The following is a 25,740-nucleotide window of genomic DNA, read 5'->3' on the forward strand; positions in this document are numbered from 1 at the left end:
TCATCTTCATCAGGCTGCACAACAATGATGAGAAAAGCTTGTTCATTTTCTGCTCGGTGTGTTAAGTTGCTTTATAATCAGCCATGATGACACATTATTTTCTTATTGTATCTATGTTGTCTCTTACCTTTGTAATCAACATGGTCATGTTTTTTTCTGCAGGTAGAACTGGATCCAGTTGTGGAGACCAGAGATCTCCTGGTCAAACTAACTTTTTCCCACAAACACATGTTCAAACCCACAGGAATCCTGTCAATAATTTTTAAAAAGGACAACATATTTTAAAGGTCAGTGTATTATGTCTCCATGTATGGCATCATTCTTATATAGATTATAACTTTGTGTCCTCTTATCTTCTGTGTTTTAATTGCTGACGAGATAACACAAGGAAACACATTGGGACCCTCCTTCATAAAAGCAGTTAAATATAAAATACATGTTTTATATAGCTACATTTGTGTCTTCAATCGATGCCCGAAGAGTGAAAATGGTGGGAAAATAAAAATAGTAAAATAAAAATCATAAAAAGCTTAATAATTCAAAAAGTTTAAAGCTTAGAAACATGAAAAGTCATAGCCATTTAAGAGCTGAACATTTTGAGAAAAAAACGATTTAAAAGAATAGACTAAAATAGGCTACATGTGTATTAATAATTTATATATGCCACTCTATGACACTTATACTGTGACACATACCACAACTCACCACTCTTGTGTCCCTGCTTCATCTGTTTTGCTTCATCTGTTTTGTTTTACTCAAAAACATTATTTGTGTACCTAGATATTCATATTTCTGCTACACCATTTATTCAAGGAGAATATTCTTTTTGCTGTCCATAAGTGTCCGTATTATGAACCGATTGCATGGGTGCTTAGACATGCACGTGACATTACGACTCTAAAGGGAATATACATTGCTGTCTCATCATTTTGGTATAAAAATGCATTGTGCAATAAATGGTTCATTAAATGTTGCTGACATTTGCTCATAATGTGCATCTTTGACTAATGGCAATGCTCAACATTAGGCGAGTCATGGGACACTCAAGAACACTTCACATTTGTCCACAGGCTGTCGGTGTGACTCATTATCAATCAATAAAACAGCAACAACAAAAAACACAGCAAACAAATCTAACAACACTATGGTTTTATTTATTTTGGCAGACAATGGTGTCATCCCTGGCAGCTGTTGGCCACTCTTTGCATTGTGAATTCCTGCTCTTAATAAGTCTGCTTCTCTACACGGATGATAACACATCACTGCATTTAATTCCGAACATGTGAATAAATCTTAAATAGTAATACATCAGTTTCATAGCATGCCATCTTGTTTTCAGTGATAAATCTAAACTGAAACAAAGCCTCTTAGAAACGGCTTAAACTTACAACTGTTGTCGTTTGTAATTGCGTACTTTATCAATGTTAAATTCGTACAGAGAGACTTCAAAATATGCAGTTGTGTATACAGTAGGTATATAGGTTTATTCTTGAATACAGCTTTCATTACTGCACTGCCAAATGGAGCCAGTAAAACTGACCGCAGTTCAACATATGCACCAGTAGATGGCAGCAAAGCCCGATCATCAAATGATACAAGTAGGGATGACAGCAGGACTTCAGCATACAGTCTCCACTTCTGCACATGGAAATTAAGATGTTACGTACTAAAGCTCTTACAAAAACTCTACATCTATTATTACTGCTGGAAATGCATTAATAAATTAAGATGTTACATATTAAAGCTCTTACAAAAACCCTACATCTATTCTTGCTGCTGGAAATGCATTGTTTTTCTCAGGGTCTGAATCAAAAATAATCCTCAGCTATGTTGCTGCCCCACCTGTTCATGTTCAATAATAACACCCTTTTGGTGCTGGCTGGAGTACAACTCAACCAGTAGTGTCACATCTTCACCAACAGATGGCGTCATGTACCCAGAGTCCCATCGAAGGCTAGACTTCAGGACCACCATCAGGACCGCTGGCACAGTCAGCGAAAGAGATATTTGTGTAACCCAATTGGTAAAATGTGTTTTAAAATGTTTTCTTTGGCAGCCCTCTCGCTTGTCAGATGTCAAACCAGGGATTTAAAAAGTGTCTGTGTTCAACCCATGAAGAGAACAATTAAGATGTTAAGAAGTTTTATCATGCAGGCTCAAGCCCTTCTCCAGCTGCACGCTGCATCCTGAAGATGAGACCCATCAAACTCATCTGAGAAAGGTCCTATTTATTTATTTTTTTCCTGCTGAATTATTATTTAGGACAGTGCATTGTAGTCTTTGTCTGTATGACTTTTTGATGGGTTGAGGCATGCCGGTTTGGACCATATTCAGCACTCTAGCATGAACTAAATATAGGCTATAATTCATATGCAGCTTCTAACCAACAGCAGCTCTTATAAAATGAGGTTTAGTCATAAGGCTGTGCTGTCAGCATACTCATGACTAAAGCAGATACTTCTGCGGTTTTCATAAACTGTCATATTGTTTTACTTACATCACGTGCTGTCAATATGTGATTTACAATATTACGAGTCTTGCGCACGAAAGTGACTGCAATGCTGTGGTTTTAGTGGCTAAATCACAAATGCAGTGCACGCATATATGTTAATAAAATTGCCTCACCAAAAGCCATAATGCAACAGCCTCTCCAAAATGAAATTAACCTCATCAATTCCTCCCACAACATGCTGTAGATCAAATGAAATGTGTAACATTTGTAAAATAAAGCAGAACAATATTTGAAGTGTTCACGATTTTTCCTCATTATTTTTGTTTAATAATTAACGGATGCTTGAATTCAAATAAAATAAATGAAAGGTTTCCTCTGTCTCCGGGACAAGCAGACTTGTAGAATACATACGATAACGTGTTTGTGGAACAACATCAACGATGTGGCTCTTTACCTGTTATTCAGTCAGCACGATCTGGTCAGAGTTAAGTGTTTGGAGAAGCTCGCCCAGAGACTTCAAGGCGGCGTTGTTTGGCTGGGTAGGATCTACACGTGGTGACCCCAGCACTTCAAGGGGAGGATGAGACAAAGATTTAATTATGAGGGAAGAAGAAGAAACAGGTCCACATGGCCTCGGGGACCGGCATAACCTCTGGGAGCGGATAGTTCAAATTAGACCATGCGTTGTCAGTCCAGACCCACATTTGACTCCGGATGTTTTAATTTAATGCAACAACAAAACAAAAAAAAGAAGAAGAAGAAAAAGAAAAATCGTTTCTTTCTTTCTTCCTTTTCTGTCCTCTCACTGATGCCCGTGCGTCTGCGCGTGCACGCTTGTATACCTGCTAATCTGACGCCTCCTCCAGGTACATCTCCGCCATAACGCTGGCGATGTGTGGCGCAAATCAGAAGCGTGTGTTCCCTGTAAGCGCCTCTCCAAAAATCCCGCAGCGCAATTGAAGTTAAATCTACAGAGCGAGTCTCGGGTTCACGTTTCGCCACAGCTTTGTAAACTTAGATCATATGGGGTCACCGGGAGGTTGCTGCGGCCCCGTAGCCGCGCGTCCATGTCTCCCGAAGATCAGTTACAATGTAATGGCAAAGGAATGTCGCTCAGTCCGGGCTCTCGCGTGGGGCCTTTTCAGCTCTAATTAGAACCCATTTGAGAGAGTGAGATGTCATTTCATTCGGGAACATTGTTTGCATGCATGTATATGTCGTCAGCACATATCTTTTGCTATAAAGTGCTCGTTGGTGCTGCACATAATTGTGCACCTCCAAGTGAATTGGCACATTACAAACCGCACTGTATGTCCTGATTTAAATAAACACTTGTATGCTTGTGTTTTCGTACATTTCAGTCTTTAGAATAAATGCTTTGCAAAGGCATTACAAATAATGCATAACCCTAATCGAATCGTTCGGTATATGTTCAGTCACGTTAAACTGAATTCAGAGGTTGGAAAAAAATACACACGCGCACACACACACACACACACACACACACACACACAGTGTCCGTGTTGTCCACACCATCAGTCTGCCGAGTTATCCCCCGGCTCCCTGTGGTGTGTGCATGTCGAAGGCACCGGTGTTATTGATCCTGATTGGGCCTCACAGGAGGAGATTCCGGCCTGCCATTGACCCACACTTCTCCATGTTTCCACCCTTCTCTCAGATCATCAGAGGCAGCCGTCTCCTCCTGACTGCCTGCTTTTCGTGAGATTTCTGATTGTCAGATGGAAGGGGGAGAGGGAGGAAAATGAACTTACTGCAGTTTTTTTTTTTGCGAAATCACTAGCAGGTCTTGTCTGAGTAGTCGGCCCTGACGTTTTTCTGGCTTGGTGACTGTCAAAACAATCCCCCCACCCCCTACCCGTTCTTATGTTCTTACCCTCCCTCCTTCTGCTTAGAAAGCCTGCTCTCCTCTTCAAAGTAAAACTTGTCCACCATGCGGCCTGTGTTGAATTTTTGTGTACTTATGAACTCCTCGTTGGGGTCTTTTTGCTCCTCGTCGCCGCCTAAACACTTGAAAAGTGTCATGGCAAGGAAAGCGTAGAAGATCATAAGCATTGTCGTAAGTCTGCCTGGAATTTGACATGGTGGACTGGTGCGGACAGAGGACTCGCTGTGGGCCGGATGTTGTCATCCATACCAGTGTCCTCCAGGATCTGATGGCATATGGTGAGAAAACACGCAGTAGGGTCCGGTTCATGCGCTTCATATCAAAACGAAAGATTTAGTGCAGAATTTTGTCAGAATCAAAGTAAACATTTGACAGAAAAGGCATCAGGGCGACTGAGAAAGGACAACAGATGGAAAGTCGAAGGGCATTCGCCACTTTAGGAAAGGCACGCTGTGAGTCATCCACCCACTCTTCAAAGGCTTGATAATGTGCTATTTCAGGATAAAGCCTCCTCCTTTTCTATCAGATGCAGCAAAACTAGTAACAAGCACAACTACGACCTCCTTTGAGGATGAATTCTACAGAATTGTTCGTCATTTCATCAAAAAATGTATCTGAATCAGTGGTACATGCTATGAACACAAGTTCTCCAAGCACATTCTGGCTCAAAGTATTTTCTAAAGCTCCCTTTTAACTCTATTTTTTTCCTATCCTAGACCGTCCTCTTTGTACTCCTTCCTTCACTTCAATTGTGGGTCTTGGAAGCTGCAGAGACGCTTGGATTGTTGTCAGCTCCGGTCAAGTAGTCTACTCATTTCAAAGAGTGTTGGGGTCAGAGGTTAAGTTGTCTCCAGTGTGTTGCTGCTTGACTGACACTCCGCACCAAAGCAACCCCTTTGGCTTTTTCACTCATTGTGTCTTACAAGTTGAGCACTTGTAAAAAAAAAAAAAAAAGTTTGTGGAGAGTAAAGAAATAGTGAAATGTGGATCTTGCCATGATCTTATCTGTTGACTGTGTTGGACACCAAGCATAAACATACAAACAAATATGCTAATGCACAAATAAATGCGCACAAAGAAAGTATACTTAAAAAGCACCCTAAAACAGAGAAACAACAGTCAGTGTATTCTCATGCATGCAGACTTTATTCATATTCCTTGTATGGCATGGACAGCTGCACACCTTATCCCTAAACCTTCAGAAGAAAAGAAAGAAGAGGAAAAGCGCCAGGGAGTGATAAAAGTGCACCAGTGATATCTGTAACCTTTTGAGGAGTCTGCCAACTGGGTGAACAGTGTTTTCATTTCTGTGTGGCAGTGAGAGCAATAACCCTTCTGAAGCCCTGTGCAGCCATGTCAGTGACTGATGTCCTGGTGTGACTATGTGCTTATATAATTTACAGCAGCTCTGCTTTAGTCATTATGGGGTGTGAAGGAGCCCCTAGGGAGCAGGAATTTGTCCAAAAGGAGTGTTTATGAAAGGGGATATATTTATAATTTAGTGCTCAAGGAGTGTGCACGAGGGGTGCAGCCCTCAGAGAAGGTATTGTCACTACCCCGCTCATCTGGATTTAGATGGGAGGTGGGGAAACAGCTGCCATGTTTAAAATGGAAAGAAAGAAACGCTCTAGTTTAAATCCCAGTGTATCGAGAGAAAACATTTGTGTCATCTTTTAGTTACTTTCATTTTTACTTTTCACTTCCCCGTTCAATTTCACTTCCTCTAAATTTAATTTCAAGGAATGCAATTCTGGAAAGTAAATAGTGAAGGATATATTATTAAAAGCTTCATTTATTAATTATTTAATTAATGACTTTATTTATTTATGTGTATATTTATCTGTTGGCCTCTTAAGTCTAATGTAGTATGCACTGGATCTTACAATGCAATACTTACTTCATATTAAATATCCACCAGGTCTACGTTTGTAATTAAATAGATTTTTAAAATTGTATTCACAAATGAGGGCATGACCTCAGTCTTCTCAATGGTTACCGGTATCCCGTAAATGACAGTCAAAGTCACGACTTTCTACATTTTTATATAGTTTATTATAAATAGTAAATAGTGCTGTATTGTACACAAAACTTCTTACAACAAAATCATTTTACGCCAATGGAAATGGAAATCGTACAAAAAAAAATCATGTATAATGAACATTGTGTAGGATTTAAGTACTTAAGCGCACTTAATACAAAACATACAGAAGAGACATAACAGTTGACCAACACTAAATAAATAAGAAATGGAACTAATGTTTGCAAGTTCCTGGTGAAATCTAATTTAACATATGCAAAATAAAAAAATTACCTGTCAAACTGAATAATGTATTCACTGGCAGATAATTTTTTGGGCTTAATGACATCACGACTATGTTTTCTATTTCTCATCGCTTGATGATTTCCCCTGATTGATCAATGCACACAACCCAAAATTAATTACATTAAAAAGAGAGAGCGTATTTTTTTAGACGGGTATAATCGGGGACATTTGATCTGTGTTAATTTACATCACATGAGGTATGAATGTATTGCACTTTCTTTGGGTTGCGGTGGTTTCACTATGACTCCACTCCGCCATGGATTCATGCCTTTCTGCTGGGTTTTTTACGGTGTCGTCATATCTTCATCTCCAGAGTCGTATAAGAGAATCGCATCAATGAGTGAATATCAGTGAATATTATTTTCCAAAGAAATTATGATGAACAGATCCTTAGAATAACGTTGTGGCTGAGCACAACACGTTATTATCATCCAGCCGTTTGATACTGTACCATACTGTAAGAATATGCCCCTCCCTTATCAAGTTGGGCCCCAGAAGCACAGGGGGGGGGCGTCCCCAGTCCACCTCTCTGCCGCTTATTACAAAAATCAAATTCAGAATCTTGAATGTATTTACTCCCCTCTCCCCAGTCCTGTCTTCTTTTCCTCTTTAAGCAGGGACGGCGAGCGGTGCTTGGTCCTTGGAGCGTGACGTGACGCACGAGCAAAGCGATTGCCAGGTAACAGGAGAGGCTGCGCCTTTGGTCCAAATTAATCCAGTCAACCCCCTCCATCGCCATTGCTACACCTCCACCTCAACTGGTTCCCTTGCTGAAGGACAACACCTCAACCCCTCTCTCTTGCTGTCCTCGGGGCTGCGGAGCTTTGGCAAAGGCAGCGGGTGGCGGTGTTCTCTGGCGATGAATGTCCGACTGGCCTGGGAAGCCTCCTGTTCAGGCCGTGTTGGGGGCTTCATATAATGAAAGGTACCTGAGGAGAGCAAGGAAACACAGACGGAAGGTTGAGAAGACTCGTTAAATTGTATTCGGCTTCAACTGCTTTAAATTCTCTGATGGTCAACACGGCAAAATGTGAAGTTTAATGAGATGTGTGCTGTTGACATGAGGAACTGTGTAAGAAGGAGGTGTTTGAGAGCAAGTGAGAATGAAAACTGGGGTCCCAGGTTAAATGACAAAACTGTAAAAACAGGTGAACGGCTTTGGGAATCTCCTTCGATATTCTTTGATCCTAATGTGGTCGCTAAAACTAGCCTGAAACTGAGCCCTCGCCTGGATCTGTGGCTCTGCTCCACTGATCAATAACAACTCAAAATCTGACCTCCAGTGGGACACATGGTTCTAATCCTGGCCTGCCAAGGGCCATAATCGCCCCCTGTTAAAGAGCCCCTTCCCTTCCTTTTATACTCACACACACACATACATGCCTGCGCTCACACAGGCCGATACACGTAGACGCACACATTTCCCAAAACCCCCAAAAGCTACATATGGGTCTCTCCCAGAACTGGCTAAATTAATGAAATCAAGATGTTGCCACTGATGGGCCGGTCAACATGTGGTAGTGTACCTCAGATCAGCCCCCGCAACACACCGGACTCTCCCCTCCCTCCTGTCAAACACGCTTTGGGAAGTGGCTCCTTTCATTTGGGCGGCTATCTTTGTTACACAGGGGTCATTACATGGCTACTCGGAGGGTTTGATGGGCAAGCTCATCATACGGGGGTCATGAAAGGACAGTGAGTGAAAATGTGTGTGTTGGGATGGGACCCGGACGTGCCTCTGCCACGTGAGTACTCGGATGATGGTAATGTAAACTGAGGTAACCTGGCCACTTGCGCTCTCTGTCATACATGTAATTGTAGCACAGCGCAGGGTGATTTGAGAAGCTCGCTCATCAGAGGGGTCTTCGCAATTAACGGGGGTTGTGAGTTGGAAAATATAATCTAAATCCCATAGCCATGAGCCGGGGTTATAGAGGGACATAACCTTTAATCAATTATAGATCGGTTAAATCCAAATATAATAATGAAGCCCCTAAATCAGTACAAAAAACAACAGTTAACACTTAAGGAATGAAGTTTATTTTGAGCATACCTTGCTCTGACTGTACTGTCCATACTGATAGGACGGATGGTGGTCCATGGCGTAGGCTTGGGTGGTGTAGGAAGGTGGGCAGTAAGACTGGGTGCTAGGCAGGGTGGGCATACTGGTCAGGCCCGGTAGAGCCTCCAAACGCTGGGAACCATGACAACTGGCAGCCATGCCTCCGTTAGGCTCCAGGCCTCCGGTCAGTGGGGAGAGGGCAAAGTCACTCTGAGCCTGATGTGGCACTCCTCCTGGGTTCAACAGGCCCATTACCTGAGGGGAGAAATGAAGGGAAACTTGGTGATGAGAATAGAAAATCATAAAGTAATACTTGTATTTATTTATTTATTAAGAATACATAGACAATTTTTACTTTTGTTACACCATTCAATTCACTTTTTTCCCTCTACTTAGGTGGCCTTAAGTGTAGGCTCTCTCCTCGTTGTATGAAATACATTATTACTGGCTTCCCTCACACATATGGTTTCCCTTTACTCTGCTTGACTGATTGGGGAGCTGAGGGTGGCTAAAGAGTTCAATCCTTTAGCCCACTAGTGGTTTCTGTTAGAATTATCCTGTCAAATGTATGGATAGTTTTCACTTTTATTTGTCCTTATCATGACACTTGTGGGGTTCTAGTATTGTTTTTGCAAATGGTATCGATACAAAATAAGCAAAGAGTCTGAGAATAATATGAGAAAAATATTTAAACACATTTTTTGAGAATGCGATGGGTTTTGAGAAGAATTCCAACAGATTGGTATGCATCCACTGATGTATTGGGTCTCTTTTCTTCTTCACTTTCTCTTGATGCCCTAAAATCACCGTGTCCTTGTGAGGCCAGGGTGAAGAGGCCAAAGGCTACGTGGGAACAAGGGGTAGGGTGTGTTTGTGTATGTGTGTGAGAGCTACCTCTCCTAGTTGTGTATTTAATAGTAGGTGTGTGTGTGTGTGTGTGTGTGTGTGTGTCTGTCTGTGTGTGCACGGTCATGTGTAATATAAGCATTTTTTGCTCTGATGTCAAGGGTGTAGGGGTATCGGTGATACATCGTGAACAGCTGCGCGGAGGTTTGCGTGAGAAGCAAAGTCACAAAAAAGTCTAAAACGTTAAGTTAAAGAGTGAACAAAGGGAGAAGAAGAGTTACAGTCCATGAAGGAGAAAGTAGATCTTAAGCCAAGCAACACAAAATTAAATAAAAATACACGGACAATAAATGTAAAGAAAAGAAAACTGGGAGAAATCAGAAAGGCATAGAATGAGAAAAACTGAGTAAATGTAAAGGATCTTTCCCAGCTGACAACCAGCTGGCGCACACACATGTACATGCACACAATACTGAGGCAACCTCAGGTGTCTTTAATGTATATAATTTACAGTTGGTCTGTCAGTGATCTGAGCTCGCACATCTGACGAACACATCAAGCCATTATTCCTCCTTCTGCTAAGGATGTGTGATATATCATAAAATACAAAAGTCTGTCGTGCACAAGGACCCATCAAAATGTGAGTATTTAATGAGTATTTACTGATGTCAAGAGCATGGATTCCAGAAAATACTAATTAGATTCAGCCACCCATAAATCTTTGTGCTGCTTTAAAACTGTCAAATATGTCATTTCAGAACATTTTCTATTATTTATTGAAATGTTGAATTAGTATAATTATTGCTAAAACAATTCTCCCTTGGTTATCGAGTGGTGTTTAGCCATATCGCCTTACGACATCATACATTAATGCGAGGTGTGTGTCCGAGTACATGCCTGTGTCAGAGGGCTTGTGTTTATCTACATGCTCATGTGTTCATGCACTCTCTGTCTGCAACTGAAACAGCAGCGGTTCCCGACGGTGTCTGTTTTGAGGTTGTTCCGGGGATTAGGTCTCAGGGGGGTGCAAATCCCGGCCGCTCGCTTTCTTGGTGAGAAAGGGTTCCTTTGGTATGCACCAGATCAGCGGTGAGACGCCAGAGACCCCGCACCACAGGGAAACCACCGGTCTGACTGAAGCTCCAAATACAGAGCTAACTGCTCAGACAACAATATCGCCTATCTAAAGTCAACCTTATCCATATCAAAACTCCATAGCGCACTAAGATGACCATATCTGGAGTTAACTCAACCTCTCCTGTTGAACACAGTAGTAGATAGAGTAGCTTTCATACACAGATTTGGAGATCCCCGGATAATTCCAGGGAGGATTTAACTCAAAATAGAGCAAGCTGTATAGCTATTTGCAAAGAAATGTAAACTGTAAAGTTTTCAAAGTGCAGAGGTCTTCGTGGCTTGACTGTCAATGTCATAGAATTTAATCAATTCTAATTTACTTCCTCTTATTAAGTTAAAATCAGGGAATTAATTCTATCCTCATTTGAAATAGAGAAAACTGTATTGCAATATACATTCAAACAGCTGCAATGAATACATGAATTAAAACAAATTAGCCAACAAAGTGAGTCATTTGCATAAATTACACACTTTGTTACAAGGGGATAGATCACTTCATTCCAATCAATTAGGACACTGGAACATTCTGTGATTGCTATTCCAGACTGAGAAAACATTCCAGGACGGCCGCCGACCCTTCGCAAGATGAGATGTCCACTCTGTACGGCGCTGCCCACTAAGGTTAATGCTGAAAGCATCCATAGAGGCCACGGCACCTTTGGCCTCTGTATTGGCGTTAAAGTCACTCGTGACCCTGTGGGTGTGTGAACTCGCACCACAACTACGCGCTCAGATACAGGAAGACAGCGACGAGCAGGTTTTCATACCGCTCGTGTTTAAAACCATCAACCCCTCTGACACTCGCAGTTTTCCTCCTGTCAATGTCACTGTCCCCCGTCTCTATACTTTAATCTGTATAATGAAAACAAAAATACCCAAAATAATTGAAAAGTACATGTGACTAATTCTTGAGGAGGAAACAACAAATTAAACTAGAGCTCACGAATCAAAGCAGTCAATTATACTGAGCCACAATGGTGCCACCTACCACTCTCTGACCGTGCACCCTGGCAGCCACAACAAAGATCTTCTTTCTTTTTTTCAACATACATACATCCTTAGGCATTCACATCGTAACAAACCTGCCTGAGGCAGTTTTTTATCTGTGCCTGACAGGAGTCTGAGATTCTCTCTCATGGGAATTAGTACCCAGCATGCATTGCATGCGGGCCGGCCACCCTTTGTGACGGTTAAAAGCTCGTTTTCCGCCTGTTAGTCCATCTTCTGGGCTGGTAGGGAGCCACTGATGGCCACTGATGACTGTGTAATCGACCATAATTGTCTTTTCAGTTTTGATTTGTGTCATCATCCGACATTCACACATCCTTCCTCGTGTCTGGGTCCTGGTTTCCCTCCCCAAAGACTGACGTTTGCCACATTCTAAATTCATCAAACAACCCATCAGAATAAACAAAAATTAAAAGCTACCGTATTTCTTCGCCTAACAAGGTTTTCATCAATGTCACTGCAATGACACCTCATAGGTCACACACACAGTGTGTGTTTGTGTGTATAATTATTCTTCCATACGGTGCATCTCATAAACGCCATGAAGAACCATTAGTGCCCTGTTTCCTGGTATGATAACATATGTGTGGAGAGGTGTGTGTGTGTTTTAGACAGAATGTATGTGTATGTATGAGTATGGGCTTGTAAGCAGGTATTCATAGTGTTTCTATATTTCCATGTTGCATTGTAATAATGGATGTGGAGACAAACCTGTGGTGAGAGGCTGTTGGCGATGGTGGGGTTGACAGTGTTGGTGTGTCCTGTCGGGGTCACAAAGCTGTCCGAATATCCTGAGAAGCTGTGACGTCCAGCCGACAGGCAGTACGCAGAGCTTCCATCCTGGGAACCGGCACCCGAGCCGAGCCCACTCTGGTGCACGGAGGTGGGGGGCAGAGGCTGCGGTCGGTGGACCGTACTGGGCTGCTCGGATGCTGCAGAGAATATAAACATTGTACTTCAAAATCCCATTTTGGCTTCATCCAAAATACTATTGGCTGCTGGTCGAAGATATTTCCCGATTATGTGACATCAAATTGAAACACGTTTCTAAAGCACACATCTCCAGTACGTTTGGGTGTGTTCTGCTGAACTCACCTTGAGCTATAGAAGTGGGAGTGTAGGGGCTGTCTGACAGCTGATAGGACTGCAGGCCAGACATAGCTGAGGGAGGGAAACCCCCGGGGATGAGGTGGTTAAACGCCATCAGCTGATTGGCTCCTGCCTGCTTCCTCCACCGGGCTCTTCTGTTGCTGAACCACACCTGAGAGAAGAACGGAGACAAGAGTGTTTATTCATGTGATAACCCAAAATAATAAGTTAATAAATGAACTTGTACATATAAAGAGTGGTTGGTGCTATTGAATGTATGTGTGTATGTATGTATGTATGTATGTATGTCTGTATGTATGTGCACGTGTGTGCGTGCATGTGTGTGTGTGTGTGAGTGCGAGGCCTCTCTGACCCATTACAGGGAGCTGAACTGATAGAGATCTTAACATCTGGAGCAGTAAAACCACAGACATCTTTGTGTGCTACTGCACGTCAATGGGTTCAGAGGGTAAAAGTTAAAGCCAATATTAGCACATTGTCTAAATAAGACATTATTTTGGGATCTTAACACATAGCCCTTTTTGTACAATGTCTGACAAAAATAGTGAGCCGTCTTCATGCACAGTGGTTGCAGTGTATCTGAGTTTTTCTGTTTCTGTACATGTGGAGAAAGGGGTCAGGCGTGGGGTCGAGGGTGTTGGGGGGGGTGGACACATGTCTAATGGCTGTAAGGAATGTGTGGCAACGACCCACAGCAATTTAACGCCCCAAAGACACATACCCATGACAGATCGGCATATTTCTCCATTGGGTCTCGGGAACCTTTGAGCTTGAAGAGGGTGTCTGTGCATGTGTCTAACCTGAACTCGAGCCTCCGTCAGTTTGGCCCGCTGAGCCAGCTCCTCCCGCGTGTAGATGTCGGGGTAGTGCGTGCGTTCGAAGGCCCTCTCCAGCTCCTCCAGCTGCTCCGCTGTGAAGGTGGTGCGACTGCGGCGCTGCTTCCTCTTCAGAGGCAGGCCGGGCTCCGAGTCCACGTCGGAGCCCTCGTCTGAGTGACTGGCTGGAATTGCAAAACAAACAGTCCGTTACTTCGACATTCAGGGGACTCGGGCTCACATATAATACAACTTTGGGGTAAATACTAAGCTGGGACGGATTTGAGACAATGGGTGCTGAGTACAACACATGGTATAGAGCAAATTTAGATTGTGTCCTCTTGCTCTCTTAAACTCCTCAGCGGTTCCTGAGGGGATCAAAAGCCAGAAGCTGCTTGAACATGGATTAGTGAGGACTAGATCCCTCTGGGGCATCTATTCCCTGGGACAGTGTGTCTCTCCCAGTCTTAGCCATGCTGTGCGCTATGACGATAGGGTCCCATAGTAAAGAGCAGGCCGCCTTTTTGCAGGTGCTTCTTAATCTGTTTGTTCAGTTGAAGGCAGGAGAGAGCGACTGGGTAACTGTGAGACAGCCATTGGGATCTAATTCAGCAGAAGAAGGGAATCAATGAGGGCTTGAGACTGGAGACAGAGGACTATTGCTGCCTTTCGGGGGGAGGTTACCCATCTATTAAATAATGATTAGGCTCCGCAAACTAGCGTGACAGCCGGCCATTGTCCGCCATTACATGTCTGCAATCCCCCATCTCTTTCTCAGTCGTACGCACACTCACAAACATGCATCTGCTGCGTCTCGGCTACGGGCTTTCACTCAGTGAACGCAGTCTATGACAATGCGTCAAACACAGATGGACACAAGACAGAGAGAGTTGGAATCCACTCCCAAATCCACCCCAGAGGGACCTCTTAAACCTCATGAGGAAGGTTCACTGCACCTTTTTTGAAACTCAGACTATGCAGCCAACACCTAAGCTGAGGGAGAAAAAATAAGAGACTCAAAAGCAGACAGACAGGTGTAAGCAACAAAAAGGCTTCAGCAGAGGACTGAAGCTCATCTGTTTCCCCAGACTGCTCTTTCTCCCTCGGCCCTCCAGATCCAAAGCTTTAATTAAAAAGTGCCAAGTCAGACATGAGGGGGGTTGCAGGGATCTCCCCTTGCCTCTGGAGCCCTGGAGCCAAGCAGGAAATGTTTGTGCTGGTTGCCAGTGTGTGTCTGACCAGGCATTACACACGGATTTGCTCCCTGGGAATGCTGCTGTGCTCCAGGCCGCCAGCACACAAGATTCTGATGCTGAGAAGAGCTCTTTATTACATTCGAACCAAGGGCGCCACGCTGGCATCAAGTCTCACAGAGGATTGGCTGGATGCTTAGATACTCTTGGAACATGCACTGTGAGTTAGGATGTGGTTTCTTTAGGTAACGATGTGGCCCGAGACCAGTTGGACTAAGCATAAGGAGAAGGCCACACAGGATGACAACTTGATACTTTTCCTATAAGCATCAATATCGTTTGCATTAGTAAGTCAAACTTCCATTCATCAGCACGTAAACAACCCTAAAGCAGTAGCCTCAAACAAACAGCGAGCAAAGTAACACGCAATGTCATTACCATTTTAATGACGACGGAACAGAGAAAGAAAGCACGGAGAACCAATGACGGCGCAGAAACGAAAAGATTCCTGAGGGAGGGAAGGAGAGCTCATAAAAGAGGAGAAAGCTCCCCATTGGCACTGTAACTCATGTTAACTGCAGGCTGGGGGTGGATCTCTCCTCTTTTGCCCCCTTTATTTCTGTCTTTCCCTCTCTTTTTCCCCTCCCTGTTTTTATTATTAGTAACTACAGAGAAAACACTCCGTCACAGACTCTCCCTTAATGGCAAATGACATTGTTGCCTTTGTCATCCTCTGGCTTGCACTTTCTCTTTTGCTCTCTTCCTCTCTCACTCGCTGTCTTTTTTTTTTTGGAAGTGATGAAGCCAAGCCTTTGTATCTTAGCAGGGAAAAGCCTGTGGCAGGCCTCTGTTGGACCGATTACCACGCTCCATCTGTAGGAGCCATCAGGGACGCCCGGGCCCGCATTCAGGGGTCTGTCACCTGCCCAGCAGGGGAGTCCGGGGCAAAGGGGGGGGGGGGGGGGGGGCTATAGGGTGAGATGGGGGCTGTAAGGCCCGGGGCTGAGTGGGGAATGAAGGGTGGGAGGGAGAAGGGGAGGGGGGCACAAAAAGGGTCCAGAGAAGGGCCACTGGGGGCTGTGGAGGGGCACAGCAGGGGAGCACCCCTTCATCCCCTCCCTCCACGGCCCGAGGGGCACAGAGCTGGGGGGATGGGGGAGTTGAAGAGGTTGACATGGAGAGGAGATGTGAGGACGAAGGCACCTGACGAAGATGCTGGGGAAGGGGTGTTGGGTGCCAAGCTAAGGAGAATGGGGGTGCTGGTCATTCATAAAAGCGAACCTGTCCTTTCTATCTCATCCATTCACTTCACTTCTCTCTTTCTGTGCGCTCACCCGTCGCTGCATCCACATCTCTGACATCTTCAAACAGGGCTCTTATGCTGCTGTGGATTGATGTTAAGGCAAGCTGATGCAGAAGCGGACTCAGAAAGGGTTGTTCCCACACATTCCCCGCGACAAATGGCAGAAGAGGATACTAAAACACACAAAGGGAGGCCTCGACCTCCTTACTTAAACACCCCAAATCAAATTTTACGCTGCAGCTAAAGCACTAGGGAGCTGAAAATACTCCAAAGCTGCTCACAGTTTGGTCGTGGCCCTGACAAGAATCTTAGAAAGATAAATTATTATCCCTCAAGCGGAAATTGGGACTGCTGGAGAGTTATCCATAAAACAGACGTTTCAAAACAAAGAAAGGTGTAGACTAATTACAAGCTAGTTTAGATAACGTAGCTGAGAGTAATGGAATTATTCAACATAGTTTGGAGGGTATAGCAAAGTGTAGAGGAGCGGAGTCTTCAACAAGTGAATTCAACAGGTTTCTTTCCCTGATCAGAGGCTCAATTCAATGAAATTAAACGTGCATTTACAAGCGTCTATGTGTACACAAACACAATGTACACACACTCAAAGGCCAGCAGGAAAAGGCCAGCGCTACAGACCAACCACTCGGGGTAAACAGAACCATGAATTGATCAAGAGAGGAGACTGACAGGCAGGGAAGATAAACTTCAGAGGGTCGCAGATGTGAATGTCCAGTCCCATTAGCTTCACCTGCCCCGGCAGCACAGCCTCAAACGGGCCAAAAAAAAACCAAGTGAAGATTCCAACTGCGAGGATAAAGACTGCTCTTGTTTACTGCGTAGTCTACATCAGCCAAGATTCGCCTTGCCAAGCATTCACCAAGCCCCCCCCCCCCCATCCACATGCGTTCAAGTGACGTTAATATGAAGAGGCATGCACAGACGCACACATCCATGTAAATGCGTGCAAAATTCGTAACTCGAAAATGGCCAAAAAGTGAATGGAGGTGGAAAGAGTGACAGAAAGTGTGAGAGATAATCAGAATAGGTATTATAGGAAGGGAAAGATACAAGACATTGGGAGAGGAGAGAAATAGTGAAAGGAAAGGAAAGGAAAGGGATGAACAGCCTCAGTGAGAAAGAGAAAGAGAAGCGGAGCATATGGGGCAGTTTATAGCCTTGTCTTGGTAGGGGCTGGCTAGCCCTTCCTCCAGGGGCTGTTAATAGAGAAGGTAATTGAGCTGGTGACATGTGTTCGCAACACAAAACAAAGGGCAGAAGAGACAAATGAACTAGTTATTTGCCCAGGGAAGTAGATCTGGCCCTTTCAGGCCACAGAGCACAGTGCGAGTGGGCCACTGAATAAGATAGTGGCATGCTACATAGAGCCAGATCGAGCAGATGCACTGGAGGAAAAGAATAGTTAACTGACAGCTTATGGGCTCAGCTGGGGTTAACAGTTAAGGGAAAAATGGGAGTGAGTGGGCTGCTCACTTGACTTGCTAAAGAGCCCCCAGGATCCCGCAGCTGCCTGGGAAAAGAGAAGGGGGGCGGGGGGTGCAGATATAGAGAAAGAGAGCCGGAGATGGAGATGGTGATGGTGACGGGATGGACAGAAAAAAATGAAGTGAATAAGCGCAGGAGGTTGGCACTTAACGGACAAAGAAAGAGCTGGCGATATGACTTTGAAAGATGTATCTCTGTCTAATATTGGTGAGGTGACAAAAAGCCACAAATGGTCCTTCATGGGTATTATGTGTGCCCAGTGTGCGGTGGTTATTATTTAGTTCCACCGGGGTGCAGTTAGGTGACAGTTTCACGGTGGCATTTGCACCCTCGGGGCATGGACAAAGCAACGGCACAGAACCCACGCAGGGACAAAGCAACAGGCCAGTCTGCCGCACGTTCCAGTCAAACGGACACTAACCAGCAGAGCTCCACCTCAGCCCGGCCTCGTTCAGGGCAGACAGACGAGCGAGCCAATTACCTCGCTCAGAATGACCAGCATCGCCTCAAAAAAGTGCACCGTCTGTACTTGAATTCACTCAACAGAAATGAGCCTACGTGCATCTTAAAGTGGAGGTTACTGAAAACACCGATTCGCTGATCTGAGTTTAGGGAGTCTGTCAATTGTCAACTTTTCCCAAACATTATTGTAACCTCCCTTTCCTGGGGCCTGATAGTTTTAACAGTCAAGTGACCCGAGGTTAGCCCCTGACCTTTTCACAGCTACTGCACAGCTCTGCGGTAAAGACGACCTCGCCACTGAACGTGCAACAAAACGTCACACACTCAACAGAGAGAAAAAGACATCCTCACATTCCACTCTTTTATTTTATACCTTACAGTCATTAAAAGGTGTATTTCTATTGGTCAGTTGAGCTTTGTGTGCACATTTTCTTCTTTATTTGTCGCTTTAATAATAGGAAATAAATTCTGGAATTTGGAACATATATTTTTGAAATATCTTATGTCCTATATTTCTGTTATTTTTTTTGTGGGTTTCTTTGAAAGGGGGGGGAAAAAGACATTAATCAAAACAGCAACAGGCCTGTGCTGGCGTGTCCATAATGTGCAATGTGCTGGACGAAACAGCTCCACAAAAACTGAGGCTAAACAAAGTTAAGTGATTGACAACGCTGTCTGGCTTTACTCAATTAACTATCCTATTGTGCTCCTCTTTGCAGAGTCCCCTCGCCCCCGACCCTTTTCTCCTCACACTCCTTTATCCTCCCCATCACAGAGTTTTGCTTGGCTAATACTTCCAAGGAAATAGAGAGCTCTTTTTCTACTGGGGCTCCTCTCCTTGACCTTCCATTGCTCACTGCTTCTCTTTCAGTCACTTCACAGTGTCTCTGGGGTTAGTGGGGAGAATGTGGAGAGTACATCAGCGCCGAGGGGCCGGCTCAGGGCAGGACCCCGGCCCATTACTTCAAAGTTGGCCTGCATTCATTAATTGTCCTTTGAATTAATATTGGAGGATCACAATGCGGGTGCCAACAGAGAAAGAGGCTTTAATGAAGCATAGAGTCTGCATTCAGTTGCAGATCAGCCAGTGTGGATTTTGTCTCTTGCCTTTTGAATCGTGCCAACACAGAACGTGAAAGTGTTGAGTATTTATATTTGAGAAGGGTGACAGAGAAAGGGCTCTGAGCTATCTATCTGTCTATATGCCTATCTATCAAGGTAAGAAATATATATGGTGAATTTTGGTTTGTTTTTCACTTAACACTAGGCTAAAGTGGCATGATATGCACTATTAACACAGGAAAGCATAGAGTGAGGCCCACATATAGAATTATCCAACCCTGAGATGGAAAATGGAGACGTGGCTGTAGCAGACATTCCTCTGGTTACATTCAGGCCTTCTGACTCTAAACCTCCAATCTTCAGCTCAATTCCCCGTGGAAATGCAAGGACCCCTAACAAAAAAAATTCAACATCTATCTCTCTCTGTTTACAGCTGTGGGTTATTGCCGTGCTGCTCCCTTGGTTTTGCTCCCATGCGCATGAAAGTGATCGGTCTATATTCTTAGATGTCTGATGGGAATATAAATTATGAAACTTTCAAATTGGATTAGATGGCTTGCATGTGGCAGCTGCTCAGGGAAGTTTGCCGCCGTCATCATTTTTCCACCTCGGAATATATTACCAACAAGTTTCGAACTGCTTTAAAATATGGTAAACTCTCAAACACAAATATGATCTTTCTGCTCTCCTATTACTCCCTAAATTTCCCTCACCCTAAATCCATGCCAAAGTCACGGGGAGCCAGTAACCCAGTTTATTTACACAAACAAAGTCCTACTCAGCTTCTTTGACAAAAGCAGCTAAATCTTTCATGTTTTGTCAGCACTTGATTCCTCCTGTCCCTCTGGCTATTTGCCTGCCTGCGGACAATAGAGGCAGGAGAATGGCAGCAGATTGTTGGAATGCACCTCAATGAAACCAATTATTACATGTTGACTGCGTTCACCATGGCAGATTTGAAAGAACTGGGCTCATTCAATTTGGCACCGCAGGATTCCCTTTAAAGAAAAGTTATCCCTTTGACTGTTTGTATTTCTGAGCTTTCTTTTTCTTCCTCTTCTCTTTCCCTTTCACCCCTACTGCCATAAATGGATCCTGCGAGAGTAGCTACTCCTCTTTCATGACTGTTGGTTACTTTAATTAGTTAAATGAGGCTAAAGTGCTAGCAATAATAAATAGAGGAAAGGATGCTATCTATTAATTCAGTACCACTCGTGGCGACAAAACAAAATAAATGTTGGCACTGTTGCATCATTCAATATTCAGATTAAAAGTATCAGATATACAAGTAGTCCTGCTTTATGGGCAAATGTAATAAATGTCAGAAATAATTCTTCTCAAGCTTGCAGCTCGACCATGCTTGCTGTTTAAATTCTCTACACAGGAGTAAATTCCACCAACATAACTCAACAGTTAAAGGAGTGGTAAACAACTTAGCATCAGATTCATCCCAGCAAGCATCCTTTTCCCACAATGCTCCAGCCTGCTAATGCCATGCAGACCTGGGGCTGCCCATATACTTTATCCCACAAACCTTAGCAGTCCTTTTCCCAGACAAATAAATCTAAATGAGTCAGCTTTGATCTTAGCACTTAAGGAAAGACAACAATAGTGGTGGAGGAGAAAGGGGCAGAGAGCAACAGGCCTCTCTCCACCACAACAATAGCCTCTGCAAACACCTACTTAATCAATATTTGGCCAGAAGACACTCTCTCAGTCCCCAAACCACCCTTTTCACATTCTAATGAAGAGCTCTAAAAGAGAAAAACAACAACTACTTCCACAAAGAGACACAAGAATGAAATAGTGCTGCTCTGTATATCAATGGGGAAAAGTGCCTCAGAGCTGTTTGCATGTAGGATGTCACTTATTTGATGTAAAATGGCTAATGTTTTCTTTATACAAATTCATACCAGCCTGAAAGTATTAATTAAAAAAATATTGCAAAATGTTTTGTTTTTTCCTGATGTTTTCTGAAAGTTTGAGTCAAACACACTTCGGTTTTTAACTTTTTTCAACAAATAAAAAATAAATGTAAAGAGGATCAACAAAAGTGCAAAGCAGATTAATCTAAGAAGCTTTAGGGTGCATCCTAATTATCGATTGCAGCCATCTAGTTATTCATTAAAGTTGTGCGTTTGTTTTTCGCAGTAATGAGTTTGAAAAGTTAGAGAAGTCCACAGCCTGATCCCGGAGATGCGTCTCCGTGAAAGAAGGAGAGGGAAGTGCCCACAGATACTGCATGAATGTGTGCGCCCTGGGCGGAAAGGAAAGGGGCGGACTTTGTCTGAGATGAAAGTGGAGAGAAATAAAAGGTTTGGATTTAATCTAGTGGGGAGAAGGGTTTCCCTGCGCTCACTGGCTGCAGGCGTCACGCTCACTGCGCAAAGACTGTGACAAAAGCTCCGTGCGCCAAAGTAACGGCACCGTTCAGTGTGATAACGCGAGGCCTGACGTGAATTCACACATCGTGTCATGCGGATTTTTTTTACTTTTTTTTTTTACCGTTATCAAAAAAAAAATGGAATAATGAAACCAAATCACAACGAACAATTGGTAACATAAATGAATCTGCGTGTCACGTCCGTGATATTGCCAAAACACTACAACTGTTTCTAGATGTCTCGTCATCAATAATTAACTACAGAAAGCAGCATGTCTCCAACAGCAACCTTTCCCTTTGCGGCAACACTCCTCAGACCCCAACAGGTCGTAAATCAACAGGTGTTTGCTTAAAGTCGACGCGGTTTTTTCCCGTATTTTTTTTTTTTTTTTTCTCAATGAAAAACTGATAGCAGTGGTGAAAAAATGGCCCCAAAATGGTCACTTTTTTTTGTTGAGCAGTCTATAAACCAGGTCGCACCGGGCCTATTGGTGGGTCTGAATAATTCATCGCTCATTGCGGGTTCATAATGTCTTCTCCCGGCCTTTTGTCAGCGCAGTTTTTTCTCCCTTTCTTCCCCATTTTGAAAGGCCCTGGCGTCTTTTTGTACACCACTGAGCCGCTCACTGGAGTTTGGCTTTTGTGCTCGTCAAACTGAGGTGTGAGTCTCAATGGACTCTCCCTGCTTTGTCCCCTGAAGTTCATCCTCAAGTGTCCAATTGTGTGTAAAAAAGAAGAGAAAAAAAGGAAAACTTTCTCAGGCTTGGAAGTTAGACAAATGTTTGATTATCCACTTAGAAAAAAAACTCTGCACATTTGTTAAATCTCAGAAGCCTAAACGCATGCGTAAACACCTGGAACGTTAATGTGTTTAACGTTTTTGTGCAGGTTGACCACAAACAGCTGGCTGTGATACACTCCATATCTATAAATACCATTTAAATGACTACGTTGACAATTGTTTTGTATTTTTACTATTATCATTATTGTTGTTATTGAACGTTTTTCTGTCGACACGCTGCCCATCAAAACGCAGCCATCCAGACAAGTGCTCGTTCGTTGAGTTTGCCGCATATGCAAAGCATACAGCAAGACGTCCCCTTTATGAAGATATAATGCGGCACTTACATCGGTCTCCCAGGATGCCATCGATACTGTGTTTTGTCCGCGGTTCGTTTTCCTCCATCTCCCTCTTCACCACATCATCATCCTCCTCTTCATCGTCACCGGCTCCGCCGAATTTAGACCGCATGATGCGACTGATGGCGCTCACTTAGAAAAAAACGATGACGAAAAAAGAATTGAGTTACAGAAGAAAACAAAAGATGTCCCGCATGGAAACAATATTAAAACGTGCTTTGAAGTGCTATGTTCACTACATTTATTCTAATTAATTGTGGTATTAATGTTTTTTTAATTTATGAAAGTTAAGAGGAACAATATGTTTTATTTCTTGCTGCTCCAGAAACTATCGCCTACCTGAGGGAACGTTGTTCCTGTCGCAGACTCCATCTTTCAGTAATTTATCCCTGATTTCCCAGCTGAACATGCCCGGGTTTTCTCTCTTGTACTCTTCGATTTTCTTGTCCACCTCTGGAGAAGAGGTTTGCTTTGATGGGAGGAAGGAAGGGAAACAAGTGTGTCATTTATTTTATTTTTGCAGGTTCAATGTTTCTATTACAGGCGAGACAGAAAAGTGTAATTATTTGTTGTGACACAATAATTCAGAGAGATTGTTTAACTTAGGATCTTCAAGTCAAACTTGTTCAAGTTGTAATGTCTACAAATTACTCTTTCACAAAGGTATCGTAAATTCCATGACTTTGTTTGGATTTTTTAAATTATTATTATAGAGTATAGCCTCTGCGTTTCACATTGTACGCTTTTAAAATGTGATTTGATGTAAAAACCTGGAATTGAAATCCCATAATATCAAATGGCTCTCCTCTAAAAGTACTTCCGAATTTCCAATAACGTTCATCACGTTTTTTTTTTTGTTGCATGTGAATTCCCCAAAACATCACCGACGTCCTCCCGTATCCCTCACCTTTGGCTTGCTGCCTCCGATGGCCCCCGGCCTGATGGAGCCTGTCTCCTGGTACCGGCACAGGATTTTGGAGACGCAGCCGTGGGACACGCGCAGCTGACGGGAGATAACACACGGCCGGACGCCGTGATGCGCCATCTCCACAATTTTATGTCGGATGTGGTTGGGGAGAGGTCTGCCGTTTATGAAGACGCCACCGAGCTGGTTGACCCGACCCTGTCCTAACGGAGTGGAGACTGCACGGCCGTGCGTGGGATTCAGTTAGTTGAGAGCTCATAACAATGTGTGTTGTGTTCAGGAACCAGTTCAGTTTTAGTGGTGAGAAACAACTTTCCACCTGACCCCTATACCTGTTGGATATCGCCCACGAGCAGTAACACTTTTAAAGTGCCATCAAATATAGAAAATCATCTTAGAGGCGGTACATTAAATTACATGTTTACTCAAATAAATATAAATGTATTGCAAGTGGCATGAGACAACAAAATAATGTACTTTCCAACAATTGTCAGCCATGTCTCTCCCAATTAATGTGATACCTTCTGACGTGATGCCACTTTAAAAACAAAAAGAATAAACAATAAATAATAGCATAAATAATTACTTTAAATGAATACGTTTAACAACAATTCATTCATTTAAACAACAATAAAAAAGCCACGTCGTGTTGAAACAGGAAATATCGACTTAACCCGGCATAGTTTATTTAGTTTGTTTTCCAAAAGATAATTAGGTTTAAACTTTTAAAACAATAAGATTAAACAAGACGTTTATAATACATTTTTTTACAGGTCAAAAGCTTTTCAGAACTCGAGTTTGTCAACTTTGCTGAAGTTATCGAAAAGTTGTATTTTCTTCAGATCGGGAGCCGCAACTGGTGGTCGTCTCTTACCTTCCAGAGAGTATCCTGCCCGCGGGTAGTTCTGGTGAGGAGTCGGTCTCATCATTCTGGGTAAACCTCCACCAAGCGCTGTCATGATTCCTGACTCTCTGTCAGGTAACAGTTTAAACGAAGCTGCTTTTGTTTGTCCCTTTTAATCCCACAAAATATACCCTTTTGTTAGTTGTAATATGTCGTCTTCCCTGCAGCCTGCTTTCCCTTGAGTAACAGGTTGAGTCGACAGGAGAACCACCCCTCAGAAATGTTGTTGACTGGTATCCAGTGGCAGATGTGGGCCGAGGTGAGAGTTTAAATCAAAGAGCAGGTCGCTAACAGTCCTGCGAGGATTGAGAGGATGGATGCAAGTCAAACATTTTATCTGTACTCGCTGTCCCCTCTGACTCCGCGCTGCGCCTCCCGATTGGTCAAAGACCCGGACGTTCGGAGGCTGGAAGAGCGTTGTGATTGGACGGCAGGGGCTCCCTGCAGTCTGGATTGACCCCACGAGGTCAGTTTGTGGTGTCACACGCTTCTGCTGCTACTAAAAACAATAAAATACATTATATATATTATTTGATATGTCGCTGCCTTTTCTGAAATAAACATGTTGCTCCTTATTGTAGGGTATTGCCTCCGTAGTATCAGGACACTGTTGAGCGTATTTCGAAGAAAGTTTACCGACATACCATAAGACAACAGTGCATGTTGATTGAAAGAAAAAAAACTGCCGTAGAAAATACGGAAGAAATATTGTATACAAATGTTCTTATGTGTGTAAACATTGATCAGACTTACCGAGATGCACTCAATCTTGCATATTATTATTTCCCTAACTTAATCATATGTGAACATGTAATTATTGTTATTAGCATTATTATGATAAATAGTAGTAAGGGTTGTAGCTAGTTGTTAAAGTTGTAGTTTTTATTAGCCAGCGTGTTTTTTTAATGGTTATTATTATATTATTAACGTTAAAAAAAATTTAAATGCAATGAAATAAGCTAATTGACAAATGTGGATTTGTGTTTCTTCTTTAACCAAGAGATAAGCGGTCAGGACGTTTACGTGAGTAATTTTTTTTTAGAGAGAAGACATGTGCAGCACCTATTCGTGATACAGTTCTGATATGCGCACTCAGTTTTGTTGCGCAAAGGCAGCAGCATCAAGGAAATTGTTCATCATCGATTTAAATATGTGATTACAGATTTGGCACTTGACAATTATTTTTAGCGTGGATAAAAGTAT

The 25,740-nt window shown here is 43.2% G+C and overlaps 1 protein-coding gene across 2 annotated transcripts; it reads right to left on the reverse strand.

The window, feature by feature from the left end:
- Window positions 1–6,390: 6,390 nt before the first annotated feature.
- pax3a (paired box 3a) lies at window positions 6,391–24,882 on the reverse strand. 2 transcript variants are annotated; one of them, XM_034555388.1, is made up of 9 exons: window positions 24,508–24,882; window positions 23,616–23,851; window positions 23,048–23,177; window positions 22,697–22,840; window positions 13,645–13,844; window positions 12,830–12,995; window positions 12,446–12,666; window positions 8,735–8,998; window positions 6,391–7,610 (listed from the first exon to the last, which is right to left on the reverse strand). In XM_034555388.1, the coding sequence occupies exons 1-9, from the start codon at window positions 24,590–24,592 to the stop codon at window positions 7,593–7,595; spliced, it is 1,464 nt and encodes a 487-aa protein (XP_034411279.1). In that variant the 5' UTR covers window positions 24,593–24,882; the 3' UTR covers window positions 6,391–7,592. The 2 variants fall into 2 exon arrangements, with proteins under 2 accessions (XP_034411279.1, XP_034411280.1); XM_034555389.1 differs by lacking the exon at window positions 8,735–8,998 and having other exon boundaries at window positions 7,593–7,610; window positions 22,691–22,840; window positions 24,508–24,592.
- Window positions 24,883–25,740: the final 858 nt, after the last annotated feature.

The sequence above is a fragment of the Cyclopterus lumpus genome, chromosome 17 (genome assembly GCF_009769545.1).
Source record: "Cyclopterus lumpus isolate fCycLum1 chromosome 17, fCycLum1.pri, whole genome shotgun sequence".
Classification (NCBI taxonomy): domain Eukaryota; kingdom Metazoa; phylum Chordata; class Actinopteri; order Perciformes; family Cyclopteridae; genus Cyclopterus; species Cyclopterus lumpus.

What these genes read in the sequence shown, in the direction of transcription:
- pax3a (XM_034555388.1), bottom strand. Translation starts at nt 24,592, where the DNA reads ATGACAGCGCTTGGTGGAGGTTTACCCAGAATGATGAGACCGACTCCT. An exon ending in GGCAGGATACTCTCTGGAAG is followed by an intron (nt 23,852 to 24,507) that starts GTAAGAGACGAC and finishes ACGGCCGTGCAG; the next exon opens with TCTCCACTCCGTTAGGACAG. An exon ending in TCGGAGGCAGCAAGCCAAAG is followed by an intron (nt 23,178 to 23,615) that starts GTGAGGGATACG and finishes CTCCCATCAAAG; the next exon opens with CAAACCTCTTCTCCAGAGGT.